This window comes from Herpailurus yagouaroundi, unplaced genomic scaffold (assembly GCF_014898765.1).
Source record: "Herpailurus yagouaroundi ecotype Mexico unplaced genomic scaffold, PumYag 184, whole genome shotgun sequence".
In the NCBI taxonomy this organism is placed as follows: Eukaryota; Metazoa; Chordata; class Mammalia; order Carnivora; family Felidae; genus Herpailurus; species Herpailurus yagouaroundi.
In genome coordinates, this window is record NW_024412415.1 from 29,768,946 (window position 1) to 29,788,730 (window position 19,785).

The 19,785-nt window shown below is 38.7% G+C and overlaps 1 protein-coding gene across 2 annotated transcripts in view; it reads left to right on the forward strand.

Annotated features, from left to right (window-relative positions):
* The window catches only part of ZNF609 (zinc finger protein 609), a 215,384-nt gene that overhangs the window by 183,980 nt on the left and 11,619 nt on the right, over window positions 1–19,785 (forward strand). For both annotated transcript variants that reach the window (XM_040492963.1, XM_040492962.1), the window contains one exon: window positions 19,318–19,405. In XM_040492963.1, the coding sequence (XP_040348897.1) occupies window positions 19,318–19,405 (88 nt within the window). The remainder of the gene's footprint in view (window positions 1–19,317; window positions 19,406–19,785) is intronic.

The following is a 19,785-nucleotide window of genomic DNA, read 5'->3' on the forward strand; positions in this document are numbered from 1 at the left end:
AAACTTAAAAGAGGAATAAAAACAAATCTTCAATTTTAAATTATTTATTGGACATTGACCACACACACACACTCACTCACTCTGCATCTAAAAGCTCACTGACAAACTAGTTGTAGGGAGTTGCCAGAAATGGTTGTCTGACTGATTCCTTGGTCTACTAGCTATAGAATTTTTCCCCATGAACTTTGTTTTTTAATGTTGCTGTTTGTTTTTAAAGATTTTTTATTTTTAGCTATCTGCACACCCAGCTTGGGGCTCAAACTCACAACCCCAAGATCAAGAGTCGCACTCTATACCGACTAAGCCAGCCAGGCACCCTACCCCATGAACATTGAATTCCAAATATAACAGACTCTTAAGAGAATCATGGCATTAATGGATATCGAATGTATGTGGCCATGAAGTCAAATAAGAAGACCTATAGGGCCTGATGATTGAGCTGTTATCAGTGTTGATTCCCAGATTTCCTCTAGAACAGATTACAAGAAGGAAGTTGGATGTGATACAGAAGTTGGTGATAAGGAAACAACTGCTACTGTAAAAGGTAGACCTAATAATGATAAGAAAAAGTGCTGACAACCAGAGAGGAGACTGAAAAGCCAAACACAAAAATTCAACAAAGCAGTTTGGTCACAATTAATAGAGAGCCATTAATCCTTAATAATCCAGTAACCTTTTTTTTTTTTTTTTTTTTTTTTTAATAAACTCAACCCCCACTGTGGAGTTCAAACTCATGACCCCAAGATTGAGAGTCTTATGTTCCACCAACGGAGCCAGCCAGGCATCCCTCTCTTGGAACCTTTAAAGGGACGTCTCTTTCACACCATAAGATTATTATATCTAGGATAATTCGCTGGGTCAAGAAAGAAATTAACATATCTTCTTGTATATGGAGAGTCCTCAGTTTATGAATGGCTTGTGTTCCAGAGTTAATCTTCAAAACATTTTTAACTGTTCAACAAATAACTTTTGAGTGCCTAATGTCAATAAAAGTATGCCAGCTCTGATTTATAGTTTTGTTTCAGTGAGAGAATGTATGCTGAGGCCAAAGTCTGGGCCTATATATTGTTTCCCTTTGGCTTCTATCATTTGCCCTGCAAGGAGTTAGTCTGCAAACTATGGCCCCGGTGCCAAATCCAGGTGGCTGCCTGTTTGTGTCCCTCAACCCCTCACCTCCATGAGCTGGCCTGCCCTCATCTCCCTGACTTCATCTGTTTCACTCCACTAGAGCCTCATATCCATTTTGCTGTTCCTTAAAACATGGCAGGCACATTCCCATTATGGGGTCCGCATTTTCCTCTGCCTAAAGTGTTCTTCATTCTAACTTCCACACAGCTCACTCTCTCACCTTTGTCAGGGATCTCAGCTTGAACATTCCCTTCTCAATAAGGCTTTTCTTGACCACCTTTATAAAATAACAACATCCTCAACCCTCACATTCTCTTTTCCTCTGCTTCTGCTTTATTTTCCTTCATAGGGTTTACCACTAACATACATTTACTTGTTCATTTATTTATTATCTCTCTCCCATCATTTGAAGAAGTTGCATAAGAGCAAGGGCTGATTAGTTTTAAGCGTTGTTACATCCCATCACTTTAGAACAGTGACTGGCCCAGAGTAGGTGTTCTTTTGTTAAATGAACAAATGATGAGAAAGAGAGGGAGAGATACATGCATGCTAACCTTTATCCAGAGAGTAGTTGTCAACATCAGTCAGGATTGACAATTGAGATTGAAATAAGATTTAAAAGCAATGTATATACAAATGCTAATGTTTCCATTTGAAAACTCAAGCCTGTTGGAGTAACATGTGACCTCTTCCCTCTTCCTTTTCCCTTTTTCAGTCACTTATGTTGAGGACAAGCAGCCAGCCTTATTAACCTTTCTAATTCAGTAGGTAGACCAATGAATTCCACAAAGTAGGCTTTTAAATTTTTTTTTTTCAACGTTTATTTATTTTTGGGACAGAGAGAGACAGAGCATGAACGGGGGAGGGGCAGAGAGAGAGGGAGACACAGAATCGGAAACAGGCTCCAGGCTCTGAGCCATCAGCCCAGAGCCTGACGCGGGGCTCGAACTCACGGACCGCGAGATTGTGACCTGGCTGAAGTCAGACGCTTAACCGACTGCACCACCCAGGCGCCCCCACAAAGTAGGCTTTTAATAAACATTTGCTCCCAGCCCAGGATTGGACCTTGGTATCTTTGTAGCTGTTTTTTGTAACTTCAGTACTTAGCATAATGCCTGGCAAATAATAGAGGCTCAGTAAATATTTGCTCCAGGAAGTAATCAGTAAGTTAAGTGAATTCTTTGTCTACTCAGGGTAAGACAGTGCTAGGTTATCTAGTGTAAAGTAACAAATTACCCCCAAAGCATAGCTGTCCAAAACAATAAATATTATCTCATATAGTTTCTTTGGATCAAGAGTTCAGGAATGGCTTAGGTGGCTGGTTCTGTCTCAGGGTCTCTCATGAGGTTGCAAGCCAGATGTCACCTGGGGCTGCCATTATCTGAAAGCTTATCTAACCTAACCAATCCTGGAGGATCTCCTTCCAAGTTGACTCACTCACATGGCTGTTAGCAGGAGGCTTCAGTTTCTAGTCTCATTGACCTCTCCATAGGGTGGCCTACTTGAGTGTCCTCACATCACAGCAGCTGGCTTCCCAAGAGAAGTAATCCAAGAGAAAAAGCAAAGAGGAGCCCACGATCCCTTTTATCACCTAGTGTAGGTTGTACATTGCTTCCACCACATTCGGTTTATTAGAAGTAAGTTGCTAAGTACAACCCACACAACTTGAGGGGAATTAGGCCTCCCTTGAAGGGAGGAATATCAAAGAATTTGTGGACATATTTTAAGACTGTTATAATCACTCTGATACTCTGAATTGGGTAAAGATAAGTTGGCCATTTAGAGGAAATGAGACAAAGTTGCAGAGACAGTGTCTATCCTGCCACTCATATGCCCTTTTCAAGTCCAGTATTGCCTGCACATTTGCCTAAAAGGAAAAATTGTAAGACATCTTTTTTTTTTTTTAATTTTTTTTTTCAACGTTTATTTATTTTTGGGACAGAGAGAGACAGAGCATGAACGGGGGAGGGGCAGAGAGAGAGGGAGACACAGAATTGGAAACAGGCTCCAGGCTCTGAGCCATCATCCCAGAGCCTGACGCGGGGCTCGAACTCATGGACCGCGAGATCGTGACCTGGCTGAAGTCGGACGCTTAACCGACTGCGCCACCCAGGCGCCCCAGTAAGACATCTTTGAAATACTCCTCTACCAAAATTAGTAACTATTTTTTTAACACGTAAGACATACATAGGCAAAATTCAAAGGTAAATGACTATACAGTGAAAAACAAGTTTCCTTTATCGGAATCCCAGCCACCCAGTTTCTCTCCCTGGAGAATAATACTGCTATTTCCAGACACCTTCTATGCACTTATAAATACAAATTTATGTATTTTTTTTCCCACACAAATGGTAACCTACTGTGGTTACTGTTCTATAAAACGTGTTTCTTTTACTTTTTTTTAATGTTTGTTTGAAAGAAAGAGAGCACAAGCATGAGAGGGGCAGAGAGAAAGGGAGACACAGAATCTGAAGCAGGTTCCAGACTCTGAGCTGTTAGCACAGAGCCCAACATGGGGCTCGAACCCACAAACCGTGAGATCATGACTTGAGCTGAAGTCAGATGCTCAACTGACTGAGCCACCCAGGCACCCCCAAAAAACTGTTTATTTTTTACTCAGCCTGTATATCTCAGAATTTGTTCCATAGCAGTTTATTTGTAGTTGCTTATTAGTTCAAGTTCTTTTTAACAGCTACATAGTATTGTTATGTGGATGTACAAAAATGTATTTAATTGTTCCCTTATTGAAGGGCATTTAGTTTAGTTCCCATCTTTTGCTGTTAAACACTGCTGCAGCAAATACCGTGTTTTACACTGAGAACATTTTACACTGAGAATATTTATAGGTAAACACCTGCAATCTTGACTGCAGGATTTGTTGGGTCAAAGAGTATGTGCTTTTTAAGAAAGGTAATGCCAGATTGTCACCAAGGTTGAACCAACTTATATATGCCCATTAGCAGTGTATGAGTGTGGCCACTTCCCTTTCTAGGCATATTAACAGTAGAAAAAGTTTAAAGATTTGACAATTTAACTATCTCTTTATATTTCTTAAAAATTGCTAGAAAATTTGTGGAGCAATATTGGCAATAAACAAAGCATTACATACTTTAAGTTTATTTATTTATTTTGAGAGAAAGGGAGAGAGAACAAGCAGGGGGCAGAGAGAAGGAGAGACAGAATCCCAAGCAGGCTCTGCACCATCAGTGCAGTGCCTGACATGGGGCTCAAACTCGCAAAGCATGAGATCATAACCTGGGTCAAGAGCAAGAAGTCAGACACTTAACCGACTGAGCCACCCAGGAGCCCCTACATTATTTACGCTTTGTGCCTGACGCAATCCCCTGGCACATGTTGATGCCTAATAATTATTGGTTGATTCATCTCAGGGGAGGTGGACTTTCTTTGTGGAAGTTTAGTAATTGAATTGGTCACTACATTTCAGAGAAATTTTAACTCTTGGCTAAAGGAGAATGCTACTGAGAACCCATTGCCTGCTGTAGATCACTTTAATATCTTATTGAAGTATAACAAATAAAATGCACAAGTGTTAAGTACATTGTTTGATGAATTTTTACATATGTATATAACTTGGTGACCACTACTTAGATCCATAATTAGAACATTATCAGTATCATGCCCTCTCCAGTCAGAACCACCCTAAAAGGTAGCCACCATTCTGATTTTTATCATAGATGAATTTGCCTATTTTGAAATGTGATCTCATGGTATGAACTCATTTGTCTGACTTATTTCACTCAACATTAGGTCTGTGAGATTTATGTGTGCTATAGTGTGTAACAATTGTTGATTCTTCAGTGCTCTGTAGTATTACATTGTAATATACCATCATTTATTTATCCATTCTATTCTTTATGGACATTTGAGTTGCTTTCCTTTGGGGGCTACTATGAAGGAAGGTGCTATAAAGATTCTTTTACATGTCTTTTGTTGGATATAAGCTCTTTTTTTTTCCCCCCGAGAGACAGAGAGACAGAGAGACAGAGCATGAGCAGGGGAAGGGCAGAGAGAGAGGGAGACACAGAATCCAAAGCAGGCTCCAGGCTCTGAGCTGTCAGCACAGAGCCTGACACGGGGCTTGAACTCATGAAGTGTGAGATCATGACCTGAGCTGAGGTTGGACATTTAACTGACTGAGCCACTCAGGGGCCCTGATATAAGCTCTTATTTTTAAGACTTGCTGGGTCATATGGTAGATGTATGATCAGCTTTGGGGGATCTGCTTATAAATACATGAGTTTTGGTAGAAATAAAATAGTTCTTCAGAGTGCTTTTTTTTTTTTTTTTACAGAGAGCACACAAGCAGGGAGAGGGGCAGAAGGAGAGGGAGAGAGAGAACCTTAAGCAGGTTCCACACTCAGTGCAGAGCCCAATGCAGGGCTCAATCCCACAAACCGTGGGATGCTTAATGAACCAAGTCACCCATGCACCCCAGTTTTCCAGAGGGTTTTTGACAGTTTATACTCCTACTTAGGTAAAAAAATTTTCCAACAGGTAAATAGTGTCTAAAATGACATGCCATGGGGCGCCTGGGTGGCGCAGTTGGTTAAGCATCCGACTTCAGCCAGGTCATGATCTCGCGGTCCATGAGTTCGAGCCCCGCGTCGGGCTCTGGGCTGATGGCTCGGAGCCTGGAGCCTGTTTCCGATTCTGTGTCTCCCTCTCTCTTTGCCCCTTCCCCATTCATGCTCTGTCTCTCCCTGTCCCAAAAATAAATAAAAAACGTTGAAAAAAAATTTTTTTTAAATAAAATAAAATGACATGCCTTATACTTCATGCCTTATATTTTCTTTAGCTTCAGTCCCTTTGATCATTGTTAAAATTCCATGGGAAATAGCATTTTATCACTCATTTATACTTTTTAGTGCTTGTGTTTCACAGCATTTCATAGAATCACAGAATTTTAGAGTTGGAAGGGGGCTTGAAGTTCATCTAGTCCAACTCTTTCATTTTACAGATGAGGAAACTGAAACCCAGGAAGATAAAACAGCTTAACCAGAGCTATACTACTACTTATTGCCTCAGTTGGGTGAAGTAGATGTTTATTCAACCCACAAAATAAACCATTATTCAAACACTAATGAGACTCCTTAGGGAAGCCTCGATGGCTCAGTTGGAGGAACACACGACTTGATCTCAGGGCCATGAGTTCAATCCCCACGTTGGGTGTAAACGTTACTTAAATAAAACTTAAAAAAAAAAAAAGCCTCAGTGGCGGTCGGTTAAGCGTTTGACTTCGGCCAGGTCATGATCTCATGGTTCATGAGTTCAAGCCCTGCATCAGGTTCTGTGCTGACAGCTTGGAGCCTGCTTCGGATTCTGTGTCTCCCTCTCTCTCTGCCCCTTCCCCACTCATGCTCTATCTCCCTCTCAAAAAATGAATAAACATTTAAAAAAATTTTTTTTAGTTAAAGAAAATGTTTTTAAAAAACAAAGCAAAAACTCCTTAGCTCCAGTATGTATAAGGATGGAACTACTTGGTTTTTTTCCCTTGAACAGAGTGTTTCTGTAGAGAAGTAAGAAACACTTATTCATTGAGTAAATGTTAACTGAGCACCTGCTATTTGCCATATATGCTCTTTTTTTAAGTTTATTTATTTATTTTGAGAGAGAAAGACGGGGGAGTGACAGAGGGAGAGAGAGAATTCCAAGCAGGCTCTTCACTGACAGTGCAGAGCCTGACACAGGGCTGAAACTCACAAGATCAAGAGTCAGACCCTTAACCTACTTGAGCCACCCAGGTGCAACTGCTGTATATGCTTCTAGTAGTTACAGGAGTGAAGAAAACTGACAAAAATCCTTGCCTTCACAGAGCTTCTATTCTAATCGGACTGAACAGACACTAAACAAGATAAATAAATAGAATTTCTTCTATGTTACATATGGGTAAATATTTTGGAGCAAGAGAGAATAAGTAGGAAAGGGAACTAGGGAGTATGTAAGTGAGGGGATAGGAATTAGGGATGGCCTCACTGAGATGACTTTTGAGCAAAGATTGGAAAGAAGTAAAAGGAGAGGAGGTTTTAAAAATACAGGGGATGAAGGGTAGAATGTTATAGGTAAATTGTATGGCTAGTTTGGAGGCCCTGAGATGGGAACATCCCTGTTGTTTTCAAGGAACAAGTAGGTCACTGTGCTAGAGCAGAAGAGAATGATAGGATACAACTTGGGTTTTAACAGATCTCTCTGGTTCCTGTGTTGAGAATAGGTCAGAGAGGGAGAAGAATGGAAATGAGTTAAGAAGCTGTTGCTATAACTTAAGGAGTGCTTGGAGCAGAAGTGGAGGTTGTCAGATATGGTCAAAATCTGCGTGTATTTTGAAGGTTGAGCCAACAAGATTTACTGACTAAGTTGTGGGGCATGAGAGAGGAATCAAGTAAAACTTCCAAGGTTTTTGACCTAAGCACCTGAAAGGATGGAGATGCCATTACCTGAACTAGGAAAAATTCACAGCAAGTTGGTTGGGGACAGGGGCTCAAGGGCAGAGTGGATCTAAGCTCAGTTTGGGTGATGTTAGGCTTGAGATCTCTATGTAGATATCATATGGAAATGTCAGATTTTCAATTAGATACATGAATCTGGAGTCCAGGGAACAGGTTGCGCTGAACAGAGAAGTTTTGAGAGTCATTAGTTAGAGATGAAGAAGAACAAAAGGTACTGAGAAGGAGTGACCAGAAAGGTAAGAGGGAGACCTAGAGAGTGTGGTGTCCTTGTCCTGGAAGCCAAGTGGAGGAAGTATTTCAGAGAGTGGTCACCTGAGCCTGGAGATACTAGATCCCTGAGAGAAAGAAGGTGCTAGCAGAAGTGGTAAAAATGAGGGGCCTGGAGGTATCCCACTATTGTGCTTGGATCAGTCTTGGCTGCACAACTGTTTTGAGTCTTTGAATTGTCCTCTGAAACAAAGCAGTGCTGCTTTGGGATTGAGTTTTTTCTTAACACTACACTCCTGACACTTGGGGGAACCTGTCTGCTACCTCATACTTAAGTCATTTTCCCTTTACTTTGCTCCAGTATTGATCACCTGTAAGAAGGGAGAATACTCAGCACTCGAAAATTCAATGTTTAATGAGATTATGTCTCTGGGACCCTTGGTAAATATGAAAATAACCACCCCAGAGAAACAAAGCAGTATTTATTATTACTAATTTTAGCATTATTATCTTCAAATATGCCAAGCTTTTCCTTATTTTGTGAACACTGATTTAAAATAGGAAGCTTTCAGGAGCACCTGGCTGGCTCAGTTTGTGAAGCATAGGACTCTTGATCTCAGGGTTGTGAGTTCAAGCCCCATGTGGGGTATAGAGATTACTTAAAAAGAAAAAAAAAAAAAGACTAAATAAAGTAATGATCTTGTTTCTTTAAAAAAAAAAAAGTGTTTCTAAAATGAAAACCAGTTTTTCTCTTTAGCCTACTTGCTGCCCTAATAGAGAAACTAAGTCTGTTAAGTGTTATTTTCTGCTTTTCCTTCCTGTCCTCTTATTTCTTCCAGCTGTCTCAACTCAGAACCTTGTAGGAAGAGAGTTACACTTCAGAAAAATGTGTTTGCTTTGACATTTAAACAAGCCTCCATTTTGTTTTTCCATATTAGAATTTTTCCACTTCCCCTCTCCTGTTTCCAGCCCTCTGTCTGACCTGTCTTCTTTTCAGCTCATTCATTATTGCTAAGGTTTGCAGATTATACCAGAGGAAGAAGACAGATTTATAAACATGTGTTCCTGCCCAGCTGTTTCAAGAGTAGGAATAACATTCATCTTCTAATTGTATGTCTGCTCTCTATATACAGCTGTGCTCATCTGCCCTTATTAATGAGGTGCCTATCTCTAAGCCTTACGTTGTCTAGAAATAAATGGACTCTTTTCCTATTCAAATTGGTAATGCAGTAATCAGAGCAACCCATCACTAGAAGGAGACATCCGTTTGAATTCACTTTGCTAATGGCCAGAGAGAATTTAGCCTAATTGCTTTCTTAGGAGGTTTGCCATTTCCCTTAAGATGCCAGAGCCCTTGGAAAGAAATAGAAATTCTGTGCTTTTCCTCTCTGAATGCCCCCCTGCAATCCTGTATGTGTCTTTTGTTTAAGATGAAGATAAAGGGACATTTTAAGGAAATTATGTAAAAAGGATCAAAATCCATTACAGATAGCTGTGTAATGCCCTGACCACTAATAAATAATGAGATCTTTGATAAATTACTTAACTTTGGGGTGCCTGGGTGGCTCAGTCAGTTAAGTGTCTGACTTGATTTTGGCTCAGATCATGATCTCATGGTTCTTAGGATCGAGTCCCGTATCAGGCTCTGTGCTGACAATGTGGAGCCTACCTGGGATTCTCTCTCTTCCTCTCTCTCTGCCCCTCGCCTGCGTGCTCCCTCATGCTCTCTCTCTCAAAATAAGTAAATGAACTTAAAAAAAAAATACTACTTTTCTGGGCTCTCATTTCCTTGTTTGCAAAGTAGCTATAATAATCCCTATATTGCCAGGATTATTGGAAGGATTGTGCTTTCTCTCTGTTGCCTGCCTCGTTCAAAAAGTGAACAAGGCTGTGAATATTTGATAAGATAATGAGTATGAAAACACCCAGCACATAATAGATGTGCAATAAATGTTTGAATTAGAATTGGTTAAACCAAAATTCTTTCCTACCCTGATTTCATTAGTGAAACTTTCTAGTAGGGCAATCCTTTTTTTTTTTTTTTTTCCTTTTCCTTCTTCTAACTCCCTTGTCTGATCTGTTTTTATGATCAAGCATCCTAAAATCAGATTTGAAAGAAAACAGGGACTAAATAAGACCTTATTTAAAGCCATGCTCAAGAGTTTAGGGCTCAAGTATTGATGCTCTATGGTTTTGTCTAAAGCACTCTCTTTGAATTATTGAAAGGCTATGTGGCTAGTTATATAATAACTAGTTTAATAATCTTATTATTTATTTGTTTTAATCCTAGAGTATTGATTAAAAGTCTGAGAGTCATAGAGGTTAAGTGACTTGTTCAAGATTGTACTGTAACAGAGTGAGGATATGGACTGAGGCTTTCTGATTCCAAGTCCATTGATCTTTAGACAGCATTCCACATAAAAGAAGAAAATGAATATAGGTGAATTACTACAGATAGGAGTAGATGAAATAATATTTTCTGAGTATATGACCAAAGACAAAAGGCCGCTTCTACAGTCCCCAGACTTATTCTGCAGCTGTATTACATAGGAAATGTGGATTGGGACTTCCCTTTTTTTTTTTTTTCTTAAGATTTTATTTTTAAGTAAACTCTGTACCCAATATGGGGTTCAAACTCATAACCCTGAGATCAAGCTTCATGCTCTTCTGACTGAACCAGCAAGGCACCCCTGTGCTCTGGGATTTCCAATCAAGGCGATTTACTATGTTCACACTTTTGATATATCCCTTGTGTTCCAGACATATAGCAAGAAGTAAAATATATAAAGTGAAAACCAACATATTTGGGCTGAAAAACAACAACAAAAACAGAAGAGATTCAAGTCACTGGGTAAAGCTGAAACTTTGGGCCTGGGGCCTCCAGATTAAGGAACAGAGAATGGTGTCTGAGAGACAAGTTTTTCAGCAAGAACTAGATACTAAAATGCCCCATAAAGAGATAGAACTTGAAGCCAGGGGAGTGAGATGCCAAACCCCAACCAGCCTCATGAAAGGAGGCTTTAAAAAGTTAATTGAGTGGGGGAGGAAAGAAGTCTAAGGAGTTGTGAAGAAGTATGGCAAACTGCCTGCTGGTTCAGTGATTAGAACTATGATATCCTAAATTTCTTCTAATGGCACAAGCCATTAAAAGACCTGTTCAGACTAGGTCTTTAGGGGACTAGATGGAAGAAATTGCAAACTTTTAAACAGAGAAGAGAGGTAATTAGTAACAAAAACATCCCACTTAAAAAGAGTCTGCAAAGTATAATTTTATATAATAAAAATCTAATGCTAAGAAAGATAACAAACAGAAATTAACCAAGACTTCAACTTTGGGAGATGGAGTAGACATACTTTTCCTTATTTCTCCCACTAAATACAACTAAAAACCCTATACGTTATATATAAAACAAATATAACAAGGTTGTGAAGGTGGGGAGAAGAAGCAGACTGTCTGGGGACCTCAAGTCCTGAGGAACAACATGGTGGTAAATTCCCTGGGTTTTCTTTTTGCCTTGTATATCCTCAGCATGGAGGCAAACATTATATTTAATGATGAAAGACTGAATGTTTACCCCAGTAAGAACAGGAACAAAGCAAGGATGTCTGCTGTCAGTACCCTTATTCAACATAGTGTTGGAAGTTCTAGCTAGTGCAATAAGGCAGGAAAAGGAAATAAAAGGTATACAGATCAGAAAGGAAGAAATACAAGTGTACTTGTTTACAAATTACATAGTTGTCTAAATAGAAAATCTCAGTGAGTATACAAAAAGTCTTAGAACTAATGAATGAGTTTAACTAGGTTGTAGAATATAGGATAAACAAAAAATCAATTCTGTGTCTACTATATACTAGCTATAAACACATGAACACAAATTAAAAATACAATACCAATTACAATAGCTCAGAAAAGTGAAATCCTTAGATGTAAATCTAACAACATATCTCCAAGATTTGTATGCTGAAACTGTACAATGCTGATGAAAGAAATCAAAGAAGATCTAAATAAATGGGGAGTACATAGCAGAGATGTCAGTTTTCCCCAGATTGATACACAGATTTAATGTAATTCCTGTCAAAATTCCAGCAAGATATTTTGTATAGACAAGATTATTCTAAAATTTATATGGGAAGGCCAGACAAACTAAAATAAGCTAAAACAGTTTTGAAAAAGAAGGAAAAAGTGGGAGGAATCAGACTGCCTGATCTCAAGATTCATAGCCACAGTAATCAAGACTGATACTGGCAGAGGGATAGACACAGACCAATGGAACAGAACAGAGAGCCCAGAATAGATACATAAATATACCCAGCTGATTTTGGCAAAGGTGCAAAAGCAGTTCTTGGGATGTGAAAGATAACCTTTTCAACAACTGATGTTGGAACAAGTGGACATCATGGGCCAAAACAAAGGAAGAGAATCTTACACAAAAACTAACTCTAAATGGATCAAGGACTTAAACAGAAAAACCTAGAAGCAAATTTTCAGTAGGCAAAGAGTTCTTAGATTTGACAAAAATACAATCCATAAAAGGGAAAAAGGATAAATTATATCTCATCAATATTAAAAATGTTCTTTGAAAGACCCCATTAAGATGTGAAAAGTCAAGCTACAGAATGGATGAAAATACCCAACAAAGGACTAGTATCTAGAATATATAAAGAACTCTCAAAACTCAACAGTAGAAAACAATCCAGTCAGAAAATGGGCTAAAGACATGAACAGACATTTCACCAAAGAGGATAATGCAGATGGCAAACAAGCACATGAAACATGTTCGACATCATTAGTCATTAGAGAAATGCGAATTAAAACTACAATATGACGGGAATGCAAGCTGGTGCAGCCACTCTGGAAAACAGTATGGAGGTTCCTCAAAAAACTAAAAATAGAACTACCCTACCACCCAGCAGTTGCACTACTAAGTATTTATCCAAGGGATACAGATGTGCTGTTTCGAAGGGACACATGCACCCCAATGTTTATAGCAGTACTATCAACAACAGCCAAAGTATGGAAAGAGCCCAAATGCCCATCGATGGATGAATGGATAAAGAAGATGTGGTGTGTGTATATATATACACACACACACACACACACACACACACACACACACACACACACAATGGAGTATTACTCAGCAATCAAAAAGAATGAAATCTTGCCATTTGCAAGTATGTGGATGGGACTCACGGGTATTAAGCGAAATTAGAGAAAGACAAATACATGGCTTCACTCATATGAGGACTTTAAGAGACAAAACAGATGAACATAAGGGAAGGGAAACAAAAATAATATAAAAACAGGGAGGGGGACAAAACAGAAGAGACTCATAAATATGGAGACCAAACAGAGGGTTACTGGAGGGGGTGTGGGAGGGAAGATGGGATAAATGGGTAAAGGGCATTAAGGAATCTACTCCTGAAATCATTGTTGCACTATACACCAACTAATTTGGATGTAAATTTAAAAAGTTAAATTTAAAAAAAAAAACCATTATAATATGAGACACTACTACACAACTGTTAGAATGGCTAAAATTAAAATTTAATGCCAAATACTGGCAAGGATACAATGAAACTGGATCTCTCATGCGTTGCTGGTGAGAATATAAAAAGGAAAAAGGCACAGCTACTCTGGAAAACAGTTTGGCAGTTTCTGAAAAAAACTAAATATGCAACTACAATATGATCTAGTAATTGCACCCCTGAGTATTTATTTTGGAGAGATGAAAAGTCATGTTCACTGCAAACCTGTACTCAAATGTTTACAGCAGCTTAATTCATAATAGCCAAACACTGGAAACAACCCTGATGTCTTTCACATCCAGCAGATGAATGGTAAAACAAATCTGTCCCTCACTCACCAATAAGAAAGACTGAACTGTTGAGACATGCAACAACTTGGATGAATCTCCAGATAATTATATGCTGGTAAAGGGAGAAAAACAGTCCCAAAGGGTTATATGCTGTATGCTTCCAGAAATGAGTAACAGATTAGTAGTTGCCAGGAATTAAGGAGGGATGAGTGTAAGAGGGAAGTGACTGAAGTTGTAAAAGGGCAGTATGAGGTATCCTTGTGTTGATGGACATATTTTGTATCTTCATTGTGTCAATGTCAGATTCTGGTTGAGATATAATACTGCAGTATTTTTTTTGCAAGACATTACCAATAGGGGGAAACTGACTAAAGGGTACAATGGGGTTTCTATTATTTCTTACAACTGTATATGAATCTACACACTTGCTCTCTCTCTCTCACTCTCAAAATAAATAAACTTTTTTTTTTAATTTTCTTTATGTTTATTTATTTTTGAGAAAGAAAGAGAGAGCATGATCAGGGGATGGGCAAAGAGAGAGGGAAATACAGAATCCAAAGCAGGCTCTAGGCTCTCAGCTGTCAGCGCAGAGCCCTCTTGGTATCCTCTGTCTACCTCTCTCTCTCTGCCCCCCTCCCTCACTCTCTATCTCTCTCAAAAATAAATGAACATTTTTTTTAAAACTATGAACCAAAGAGCTAGAAATTAAATAATGTCATGTAGATATGAGAAAGTAACCAGTTTAAAATTTTTGAAATGATAAACAGTCTTTGAAATATAATTATATACTATAGCCATTGAAATTCCTTTTAAGTCAATACCTTAGATAAATTCTAGAACAAATTATAAATTGGAAGAATCAAACACAAATCAACTCAAATGGAGAGATAATGGCTTGAGAGGCTCTAACATATCAGATAGGAGTCCTAGGGAATAAAAAAGATTGAAGAATGGCAGAGAGACAATAAATGAATAGATAATAGGTGATAATTTTCCTGAACTAGATTCTAATTAGAGACCTAATTGTTGAGGTAGGTTGTACGTTTGAAATATACCAGATAAATAAAAGTAAATGCATTATTTTGGTTAAACATGGTAGATTGAAAGTACATATTTACTTCCCACTTTCTCCCTTTATAATTCATTCAAATGTCAGTAAAGGAGTTTTGTTTTTAAGATATAACACACAGGTTTCTTTAAAAACAGACCAAGACTACTTGCAAGCAGTTATAATCAGTAGAACTTTGGAAACTAGACAGCAGATGCACAAGTACTGATTTAAGAGACCTGAAAGAACAAAAGCTTGGTTTTTTTAGTTGTTTGTTTTTGTCTGAGGTTGGGAGGAAAGATAGCTAAGAAATAAGGAGTACCCTTATCGTGATGAGTACTGAGTAAGGGATAGATTTGTTGAATCACTATATCGGACACTTGAAACTAATATAACACAGTATGTTAATTATACTAGAATTTATTTTTACAAATAAGGAAGAGAAACATTTACAGTAATGTGCTGTATTTATTTTTAAAAATCCAGATAGAAGCCGACCTGCACACTTCAAACCTGTGTTGTGTAATTAAATATCTTCAGAGAGATAAGATACTGTATCCATGAAACAATAGGATGCCTTTTTTAAACTTAAAGCTACAGTAGTAAAAATGGAAATTTCAGTATATAACTTAGAAAATGAAGGAAATCCCTTAGAATATAGACAAAGGAATGGAAGACAGATAAAGGAATGGAAAATAGTGAAAACATAAAAAAGATGATTAATCTAGAAGGTCCAAATTTCTAGAGAAATAGGATTTCCAGTAAGCGAGAACAAGGGACAAATAATTGATAAGAAAGCAGAAAATTAGTAGCAATATAGATTTGAATAACATTATCAGTCATTTATAGAACACCAAAAGCTGCAGAGTATACATTTTAAAATATTCTTTTCAGGTGCCCATGGAATGTTCTTCAAGATAGATATTTCAGACTATAAATTAATTCTCAATAAATTTGGAAGGATTGAAATCGTAGAGTATGTTCTCTGCCACAAATTATATTAGAAATAAATAACAAAAAGATATCTGAAAAATCCCAGATAGTTGAAACTTTGACAACACTTTTCTAAATAACCCAGGATCAAAAAAGAAATTACTAGGGGCGCCTGGGTGGCTCAATTGGTTAAGTGTCCAACTTCAGCTCAGGTCATGATCTCTCAGTTCGTGAGTTCAAGCCCCACAGCAGACTCTCTGCTGTCAGCATGGAGTCCGCTTAGGATCCTCTGTCCCCCTCTCTCTCTGCCCCTCCCTTACTTGCGCACACACTTTCTCTTTCTCAAGAAATAAATAAAAAACATTTTAATAAAAAAAAAATAGAAATCACCAGGGAGACTAGAAACTGTTTTGACTTGAATGACTCCAATGGGTTGGCAAACTCATTCCATAAAAGGCCAGGTAGTAAATATTTTGGGCTTTGCAGACTGTACAGCCTCTCTGTTGCATACTCAATCTTGCCTTGTAGTGTGAAATCAGGCATAAATAGTAACTGTGGCTATGTTCCAATAAAACTTTATTCATGGGTAATGATATTTGAATTTCATATGATATCACATAACATAAAATAATAGTATCCTTTTCATTTTTTCTATTACTAAAAATGTAAAAACCAGGCACCTGGGTGGCTCAGTCGGTAAGCATCCAACTTCTGCTCAGGTCATGATCTTGCAGTCCGTGGGTTCAAGTCCTGAATTGGGCTCTGTGCTGTCATGACAGCTCAGAGCCTGGAGCCTGCTTCAGATTCTGTGTCTCCTCCTCTCTCTGCCCTTTCCCTGCTCTCACTCTCTCGCTCTCTCAAATAAAAACATTAAAAAAATTTTTTGAGGGGCGCCTGGGTGGCTCAGTCGTTAAGCATCTGACCCTTGATTTCGGCTCAGGTCCTGATCTTAAGGTTTGTGAGTTCAAGCCCCTCATCATGCTCCATCTGACAGTGTGGAGCCTGCTTGGAATACTCTCTCTCTGTCCCTTCCCCACGTACTGGCCATCTCCCTCTCTCTAAATAAACTTTTAAAAATAAATTAAGAATACAAAAAAGTTAAGTTGTATACGAAGTTGAATTCCAGATGGATTAAAGATTTAAATCAAAGGGTGCCTGGGTGGCTCAGTCACTTGAGCATCTGACTTCAGCTCAGGTGATGATCTCACAGTTCATGAGTTCCACCCGTGTGTTGGGCTCTCTGCTGTCAGCACAGAGCCTGCTTCAGATCCTTTGTCCCCCTCTCCCTCTGCACCTCACCTGCATGCATGCTCGCTCGCGCTCTCTCTCAAAAATAAATATTTTTTTAAAGATGTAAATATAAAAAATCAAACTATATGGGGCTCCTGGGTGGCTCAGTTGGTTAAGCGACCGACTTTGACTCAGGTCATGATATCACAGTTTGTGGGTTCGACCACTGCATCAGGCTCTGTGCTGACAGCTCAGAGCCTGGAGCCTGTTTCAGATTCTGTGTCTCCCTCTCTCTCTGCCCCTCCCCCTCTCATGCTGTGTTTCTCTCCGTCTCTCAAAAATAAATAAATGTTAAAAAAATAAAAATTATAAAAGTACTAAAAGAAATCATAAGAAAAACTTAATGAAGTGATGAAATGAGGAAAGCCTTTTTTGTTTTGTTTTGTTATAACGTTTATTTATTTTTGAGACAGAGAGAGACAGAGCATGAACGGGGGAGGGGCAGAGAGAGAGGGAGACACAGAATTGGAAGCAGGCTCCAGGCTCTGAACCATCAGCCCAGAGCCCGACGTGGGGCTCGAACTCACGGACCGTGAGATCGTGACCTGAGCCGAAGTCGGATGCTCAACCGACTGAGCCACCCAGGCGCCCCGAGGAAAGCCTTTTGAAATATGACAAGAAAACTCTGAAGCCATAAAAGATTGATAAATGTAAAAACAAAAGTAAATCATTTCAAGGCATCTGACTGGCTCAGTTGGAAGACCATGTGACTCTTGATCTCAGGGTCATGAGTTTGAGCCCCACATTGGCTATAGAGATTACTTTAAAAAAAGGTAAATAATTTCTGCATAGCCTTAACCACCATTAGCAAATGACAAACCAGGGGGGAATACTTGATTTGTACAACAGACAAAAGGCTCACTCTGGTGTATTACGAGTTACAAATAAGAAAAAGACTATATAATTCAGTAGAAAAATGAGGAAAGCTTTATATAAAGAGACAATTCACTAGAAAGGAAATACATTTCATAATGATGTCTTAAAATGAAATGATACACAGACTCATCATAGGAAACATTTCATTAAAACTACATAAAACACTGTTTTTCTCCTGTCAGGTTGGCAAAGATCAACAAGTTTGAGAACACTGTGTTGCCAAAGGAAAAAGACAGCTGGTGTTACCGTGCACTGCTGATGAGTGTATAAATAGGTGAATCTTCTTTGCAATTTGGCAGTGTTTATCAAAAATCCAAATACAGGGGCACCTGGGTGTCTCAGTTGAGTGTCCAACTCTTGATTTCGGCTCAGGTCATGATCCCACAGTTTGATCAGTTCAAGCCCCACGTCGGGCCCTGTGCTGACAGGGAGCCTGCTTGGGAGTCTCTGCCCCTCCCCTGCTCACACTCTGTCTCTCTCAAAATAAATATATTTGGATTTTTAAAAATTTATTTAAGTGCTCCATGATTAATTTTACTTACAGGAATTACATCTTAGAGACATACTCGTGTAAGTAAGGTAAAGCATTTGTACAGGGTTATTTTTGCATTATTTATAATAACAAAATAGTGAAACAGCCTAAATGTCTGTCAACAGGGGACTGATTAAATAAACTGTGGCATGATTTGCAATCATTCAAATGCAGCCATTGAAAAGAGTGAAGTAGTTCTATGTGTACTGATAGAGAATGATTCAAAAAGTATTTAGATTTCATATATATGAAAAAAGTGTACAGAACATTGTATATTGCTACCATTTGAGGAAGAACATGTAAGCATATTTGCTTATAAATGTATAAAATATCTCTGGAGGAACACATGGATATCCATGGATATTTCTGAATGGAGGCACCAGAAGGCTACAAAACAGGGATAGGAGGAAATACTTCATTTATATTGGGGTTTGTCTGCTACTGTTTGAATTTTGGAATATAACTATATTATCCACCCAAAAGCATTTTTTAATAATATGAACATGACAGGAGTGTTCATTGTGAAATCATTCCCGAGTGAAATGCTCAAAATACCCTAAATACCCATCGGTAGGAGAATGTGTAAATTATGGTCAAATCATACAGTGTCCTTCATGAGCACAGTTAAAATAAGTTAATTAAGCTTTTCATGTCAACATAGATAAATCTCAAGTTTGTAATGTTATGTGAGAAACTTAAGTTAACTTAAGTAACTTAAGTTACACCCCAGCATGATCCCATCAATATGCAAAGTTTGAAAATACATAAAGGGTGCTTTTTGTAACCATGATACTTTAAAAGAGAAATCTGATGTAAGTATGGCACTAAATCTTATAAATCCATTGAGCTAAGTAGGCAGTTTCCATAATGGTATTTTGGCCCAGTCCTGCTTGTCTCATGGGGACCCAGGGCAACCCTAAATCCTCCTCCAGGAACCAGGATGCTCCTCAAATGAAAAGTATTCCTCTCAGTGGCCAGCAGGGTTTCCCTTGTCTGTATCTGAATCTTCTTGTCTTCCAGGGATGTTGGTGGTAAATGTAACATGGAGGAACAAGACCTATGTAGGCACACTTCTTGACTGCACGCGGCATGATTGGGCACCCCCCAGGTAAGCACTTTACAGCTTTTTGGTGAATATTAGTCTGAACCAGTCTAATCGGTGATCCCTTCTTATCCCTTCTTCCTGTTAGAGTTGGATACCTTTTAAGACACCTAGCTTTTCAAGACTATGATGGTGTAGAGATGAGGAAGGCACTGCATTCAAGAATAAATCAATTAGGTGTTGGTGGGTTGGGTAGGAATGGGGAGGAGATCCTGTTTAAGCCTTTGGGTGAAATTATTGAATTCTGGCTTCTACCAGTAGTCACCTTGAGACTAAGGCCATCGAGTCCGCCTACGGGTGAACAAACATTTATTGATGATGCTTTTTGATAGTAGCTTTTTCTCAGGAGTTTAACCTCAAGAACATTTGCAGTTTTAAGAACACTG